We start from the raw sequence: 7,324 nt of genomic DNA on the forward strand, positions 1-7,324 counted from the left end.
CTGCGGGGTCAGAGCGTATAGATGACCTGTGCCTATAGATATGGGGGGTCCTCCCCCGCCCCCACTATGCTCAGTATTAGTAAACAGCGCCACAGCTGTCTATGGGTGGGGTTCGGTACTGCAGCCCATCCTCACTGAAGCGTATGGGGAGTTGTAATACCACACCCGACCTTATGAACAGGGATGGCGCTGTCTCTGGACAATATTAGCCATCATGGACCTCTCCTTTAATTCAGTGACACCTGGCTTCCCTTCTGTTTGCTCGTACGCTGCTATTTAACCCTTACCACCGCCTTAGTATCATGTACCAGGATTGGAGGACCCATCAGAAGAGGTCGGGTCCGCTGATTCCGGCCGTTGTAGGCGTCACATTCCCTGCTGGAGAAATGAGGATTTACAGGTTTCCCTTTCAAACCAATGGCTGCCCTTGTAATTAAAGGGGTGCTCCAGCCAGAAGTGATTACCCTGAGGATAGCGGGCACCCCGGCTCCTGACATCACCGAACCCCTCTGATATCCCGTCAGTCGTGCTTTCTGCTATTTCAGGACTTCCCCTTTAAGTATTCATCATAGAGATGGAGCATTCGAGGGTGTGATCACTTCTGCAACCGATTCTTTAAGACGTCTATCACACTGGCCATGAGAATCTCTGCAATAGAGCGGCAGCTTTAGCAGTGACTAGAGAAGAAGCGCAACCTGGGGAGGGCGTGGGGTCACTGCTAAAGCCCCCCCCCCCCCTGAGGACACCACTAGAGCCCCCCTGAGGACACTGTTACAGCCCCCGCCCGGGGACACCACTTCTGCCATTCCGATGTCCAGGGATTTTTTCTTGACATTCTGACTAATGTGAAAGTTGTCGCCGCCGCCGCGCAGAACTTCCTGATTTATGTTACAGAGAAGAAAGAGAGTGAGCGCAGACGGACTGAGCGAGACCGAGGAGCAGGTGCAGCGGACATGACACATGGTAGGAGACTGTATACAGCATCTGCTCACTACTACATAGTATATAGCGATATCATCCTATAGAATGTGCCGCTATATACAAGTGGTGTATTATATGGTGGGTTATAGGTTATCATGCTGCTATATACCTGCGGTGTACACTCTGCTCCTATATACCTGCGGTGTACACTCTGCTCCTATATACCTGCAGTGTACACTCTGCTCCTATATACCTGCGGTGTACACTCTGCTCCTATATACCTGCGGTGTACACTCTGCTCCTATTTACCTGCGGTGTACACTCTGCTCCTATATACCTGCGGTGTACACTCTGCTCCTATATACCTGCGGTGTACACTCTGCTCCTATTTACCTGCGGTGTACACTCTGCTCCTATATACCTGCGGTGTACACTCTGCTCCTATATACCTGCGGTGTACACTCTGCTCCTATATACCCGCGGTGTACACTCTGCTCCTATCTACCTGCGGTGTACACTCTGCTCCTATGTACCTGCGGTGTACACTCTGCTCCTATGTACCTGCGGTGTACACTCTGCTCCTATGTACCTGCGGTGTACACTCTGCTCCTATGTACCTGCGGTGTACACTCTGCTCCTATGTACCTGCGGTGTACACTCTGCTCCTATGTACCTGCGGTGTACACTCTGCTCCTATGTACCTGCGGTGTACACTCTGCTCCTATGTACCTGCGGTGTACACTCTGCTCCTATGTACCTGCGGTGTACACTCTGCTCCTATGTACCTGCGGTGTACACTCTGCTCCTATGTACCTGCGGTGTACACTCTGCTCCTATGTACCTGCGGTGTACACTCTGCTCCTATGTACCTCGGTGTACACTCTGCTCCTATGTACCTGCGGTGTACACTCTGCTCCTATGTACCTGCGGTGTACACTCTGCTCCTATATACCTGCGGTGTACACTCTGCTCCTATATACCTGCGGTGTACACTCTGCTCCTATATACCTGCGGTGTACACTCTGCTCCTATATACCTGCGGTGTACACTCTGCTCCTATGTACCTGCGGTGTACACTCTGCTCCTATGTACCTGCGGTGTAAACTCTGCTCCTATGTACCTGCGGTGTACACTCTGCTCCTATGTACCTGCGGTGTACACTCTGCTCCTATGTACCTGCGGTGTACACTCTGCTCCTATGTACCTGCGGTGTACACTCTGCTCCTATGTACCTGCGGTGTACACTCTGCTCGTATGTACCTGCGGTGTACACTCTGCTCGTATGTACCTGCGGTGTACACTCTGCTCCTATATACCCGCGGTGTACACTCTGCTCCTATATACCCGCGGTGTACACTCTGCTCCTATATACCCGCGGTGTACACTCTGCTCCTATATACCCGCGGTGTACACTCTGCTCCTATATACCCGCGGTGTACACTCTGCTCCTATATACCCGCGGTGTACACTCTGCTCCTATATACCCGCGGTGTACACTCTGCTCCTATATACCCGCGGTGTACACTCTGCTCCTATATACCCGCGGTGTACACTCTGCTCCTATATACCCGCGGTGTACACTCTGCTCCTATATACCCGCGGTGTACACTCTGCTCCTATATACCCGCGGTGTACACTCTGCTCCTATATACCCGCGGTGTACACTCTGCTCCTATATACCCGCGGTGTACACTCTGCTCCTATATACCCGCGGTGTACACTCTGCTCCTATATACCCGCGGTGTACACTCTGCTCCTATATACCCGCGGTGTACACTCTGCTCCTATATACCCGCGGTGTACACTCTGCTCCTATATACCCGCGGTGTACACTCTGCTCCTATATACCTGCGGTATACACTCTGCTCCTATATACCTGCGGTGTACACTCTGCCAATAAAGAGGGTAATATACTGTATGGGGGCAGTAAAGAGGGTAATATACTGTATGGGGGCAGTAAAGAGGGTAATATACTGTATGGGGGCAATAAAGAGGGCAATATACTTTATGGAGGCAATAAAGAGGGCAATATACTGTATGGGGGGCAGTAAAGAGGGTAATATACTGTATGGGGGCAGTAAAGGGGCAATATACTGTATGGGGGCAATAAAGAGGGCAATATACTGTATGGGGGCAATAAAGAGGGCAATATACTTTATGGAGGCAATAAAGAGGGCAATATACTGTATGGGGGCAGTAAAGAGGGTAATATACTGTATGGGGGCAGTAAAGGGGCAATATACTGTATGGGGGCCAGTAAAGAGGGTAATATACTGTATGGGGGCAGTAAAGGGGCAATATACTGTATGGGGGCAATAAAGAGGGCAATATACTGTATGGGGGCAATAAAGAGGGCAATATACTTTACGGAGGCAATAAAGAGGGCAATATACTGTATGGGGGCAATAAAGAGGGTAATATATTGTATGGAGGCAATAAAGAGGGCAATATACTGTATGGAGGCAATAAAGAGGGCAATATACTGTATGGGGGCCAGTAAAGAGGGCAATATACTGTACGGGGGCAATAAAGAGGGCAATATACTGTACGGGGGCCAGTAAAGGGGGCAATATACTGTATGGGGCCAAATAAGGGGATTTCTTTGCTCTACAAGTGGAGGGGATGTGGCTGAACGTGTTTGATCAGAGGTCCCCCGACATCCCCGTCACACAACCATAGACTGCCCGATAGTCACCGGTGCCCTAGTCTGCTGTGGCCGCGGTTCTGGTCGAGCAGTGATCAGTGGGGGGCAGCAGAGAGGACGGGCTCATCCCTGGACAAGAGTCGGGGGTGCCCATCGTTATTCTCTGGGGTTCGGGTCCACATTCAGATGGTGTTTGGTGACTTACAGGCATTGGTCCATGGGATCCATATGCAGATTAGTCCCTGCAGGGCGGACCTCCTGTTACGTGGCCGGTTTGGCGGTAGTTTTTTCTTCTGTTGCGCAGCTCATTTACATATTACATGATACAGTATACGATATATAACAGTCACATGACCTCTCTCATCTCTTGCAGGCTGCGTGTCTTCTGGACCTATAGACCATGAAGATGGCCGATGACCGCCGGGCCAGCTCGGCCGCGAGGATGAAGATTAGCTTGGTCATTGTTCAGATTGCGGCTCTTTTTATCTCCTTGTCTTCCAGTTACGGCTTCAGAAATTGCATCCAGAAATATGGGAATGAGAACAGCTTCTCCTGCATGAACCGCCATCAGCTGAGCATACAAAGCGTGGTGTCGGACATCCCCGATACAGCCGAGCTGCTCACCATATCCAGAAACCTCATCCACCTCTTACCTAGTGGGAGCTTCGGCCACCTGCCGCATCTCCAGAGCTTGGTCCTCTGTGACAACCATCTGCAGGTCATTGAATCCGGGGCCTTCACAAACCTCACTGACTTACGTTACTTGGACTTGTCTCACAACGGTCTGAGCCATTTGTCTTCGGGAGTATTTCAAGGACTTGAGAGCCTGAGCCAACTCCTTCTCCATAACAACACCCTCACCTCCATGGATCCACAAGTCTTCAGTCCTCTTCATAGTCTAAGAAACCTCAACCTGTCGCTCAACCTCTTGTACAATTTCAGCAGTGTTGTCCAAGCCCTCCAGCCGCTGAAGCAACTCCAGAACCTGAGTCTGTGCACCAATAACATCAGCAGTCTGGTTCATGGCCACTCACTGCCCAGCAATTTGTCCAGACTCTTCCTCTGCAGAAATCGCCTTCAAGACCTTCAATGCCACCAAAATTTTTTGGTCAACATCAAATATCTTGATCTGTCCTACAACTGCATCACCTCGTCCTCCTTGCAGAAAGTAAACCTCAGCAACGTGGACTATCTAACCGTAGCACTGAATCCTGGCTTTGACATTTTTGCATTTTTGGAGAAGCCTACCCTACCACCCGAGAAGATCGACTACTCGGGACTAAACTTGAGCTCTTATGGTAAACTGAGAGCCATCTGTTCCCATCTAAGAGGCAAAAACATCTCACGCTTGAATTTGCTTCACAACTACATTAAGAACTTGTCCCAATCCACATTGGACAATTGTAGCTCGAGAGACGAGTTGGACTTGTCACACAACAGGCTCAAAACCATCCACTGCTTAAGGTTCCTCAAGCCTGACAACCTTTCGGCTTTGACCGTCGAACACAACCTCTTAAAAAGTTTAGGTCCGTGCATGCAGGGGCGCTCCTTCCCAAAGCTCAAGTCAATCTCCTTCAGGTACAACAGGATCTGGTCGGTGAATCAGCGAGCTTTCGTCTATGCGCCAAATTTGGAGACGCTAAAACTGAACATCAACAGTATTATTTTTCTGAAAAGACAATGCTTCTATGGACTATGGAACCTGCAGACGTTGCGTCTCGATAACAACCTGATCACCGACTTGTACAACACTTCCTTTTTGGGTCTAAGAAAACTTCAAACTCTCAACCTCCGGAACAACAGGGTGTCTGTCATTTTTGAGAAAGTGTTCCAAAGCTTGGAGAACTTGATCATATTGGATCTTGGAGGAAACAAGATTACGCACCTTGTGAACGAGTCGTTTGTTGGGCTGAAACGTCTCTCCAAGTTGTATCTGGATATCAACCAGCTTAAGCAGATCAGCGGGGACATGTTCGCTAGTGTGGAGACCACATTGCAGGTCTTGGACTTGAGTTCTAATAAGTTGTATTACACGTCTTCTCTTGCGTATAACGCACCATTCTCAAAACTTCGGAAGGTCTATGACTTGAAGCTTCATGGTCAACAACCCTATGGTCTGGTGGCCATTCCGAAAGGCTTCTTTAAGGGCCTGGACGCCCTACGGAATCTGTATCTGCAACAAAACCGACTCACCCAGTTAGAAGGCGATGTGTTTGATGAGCTCCGAAACCTGAAGTATCTCAGTTTGGCCGAAGACTGTAATGGAGTCCAAATCCTCTCGCCGGGAATTTTCAAAAACTTGGGCAAGCTAAAATCCTTGATCTTGGAGAACATGTGTATACAGTCTCTGAGCCCGGACATCTTTTCCAACCTGACCAACCTTGCAAGACTCCAGCTAACAAAGAACGGCCTAAAGCAAATTAACAAAAACATCTTTGACAACATGACCAAGCTGAAGTACCTGGACATATGGAAGTGCCCCCTGACCTGCTCTTGTGACAATGAGGAATTCCAGAGGTGGATGAATAAGACGCGGGTGCAGATCGTGTACGCGTATAATATCACGTGTGGCAATGACCCTTCTGTCTTCTTCCACAGCTTCGACACCCACGTCTGTGACCTTAAGGAGAAGCTCATACTGTTTTGCTCCTCTTTTTGCTTCTTGAGCCTCCTGATCATTGTCCCCATCGTCTACAGCAAATCCTACTGGCGCATCAAATATAATTACTTCCTCTTCATCTCGTGGCTGAACCAACGCTGGAGTTCTAACAAGGACCTGTACAAGTACGACGCCTTTGTGTCCTACAACACTCGGGATGAGGCCTGGGTGTATGAGACCATGCTGCCCATGCTGGAGAGATGTCATTCCTCAAAAGGTCTCCGTCTCTGCCTCCACCATCGGGACTTTCAGCTGGGCAGGGACATTGTAGACAACATCGTGGACAGTATTCACAACAGTCGCAAGACCTTGTGTGTGGTGAGCCGGAGCTACCTCCGAAGCGAGTGGTGCTCCATGGAGATGCAGCTGGCCAGCTATAAGCTGTTCGATGAGATGAGGGATGTTCTTGTCCTGGTGTTTTTGGAGGACATCCCATTACGAGAGCTTTCCACCTACCACAGGATGAGGAAGGTCATGCTGAAGAAGACTTACATCACCTGGCCGAAGCAGCCCGAGGGTCAAAAGCTATTCTGGGCCAAAGTTAGAAAAGCTTTGAGGGGCGTTGACACAGAAGATGATGAAGATGACGTATCGATTAGTGATGATGATGATGATGATGAAGGCCCCATTATCTCCACCTGAATAATGTATTGTATTGTGTCTCATGTTCTCGCTGTATCACTTGATATGATCTTGTATGATGGGATGTATAGCATGGGGATCATATGTCAGGGCGTGAAATAAAGGATGTGGATATCAGGTGTCCTCTGGTGCTATGGATTATTTATGGAGAAGGTGTAGCGCTACCCATGGGTTGTGTCTGGTACTGCAGCTCAGTCCAGGTCTGGTGGAGTCCTCCGCCCCATAATGTGACACCAGAGGGTTAATCCACTGAATAATCCACAAGATCCTCGACAGGGGCCAAACATGACAGACTGACCCTACAGGGAAAACACAAGAGGGTTTCCACCACATCTCAGCATGTTGTGGATTTATTATCTTTCTGCAATACCAGATACAACCTTGCACAAGGGTGGCGCTGTTTGCAGGTAAAAAGGCAAACTCTTATTTCGGATCTTATAAAACCCCCAGGGCGTCGC

General features: G+C 49.3%; 1 protein-coding gene across 1 annotated transcript; it reads left to right on the top strand.

Annotated features, from left to right (window-relative positions):
• Positions 1 to 827: 827 nt before the first annotated feature.
• LOC142186716 (uncharacterized) lies at positions 828 to 6,967 on the top strand. The gene is made up of 2 exons (XM_075261346.1): positions 828 to 963; positions 3,939 to 6,967. The coding sequence occupies exon 2, from the start codon at positions 3,966 to 3,968 to the stop codon at positions 6,864 to 6,866; it is 2,901 nt and encodes a 966-aa protein (XP_075117447.1). The 5' UTR covers positions 828 to 963; positions 3,939 to 3,965; the 3' UTR covers positions 6,867 to 6,967.
• Positions 6,968 to 7,324: the final 357 nt, after the last annotated feature.

The sequence above is a fragment of the Leptodactylus fuscus genome, unplaced genomic scaffold (assembly GCF_031893055.1).
Source record: "Leptodactylus fuscus isolate aLepFus1 unplaced genomic scaffold, aLepFus1.hap2 HAP2_SCAFFOLD_1142, whole genome shotgun sequence".
NCBI lineage: Eukaryota > Metazoa > Chordata > Amphibia > Anura > Leptodactylidae > Leptodactylus > Leptodactylus fuscus.

Bases quoted from the DNA above. Each gene is read 5' to 3' on its own strand.
- LOC142186716 (XM_075261346.1), top strand. From the start codon at position 3,966: ATGAAGATGGCCGATGACCGCCGGGCCAGCTCGGCCGCGAGGATGAAG.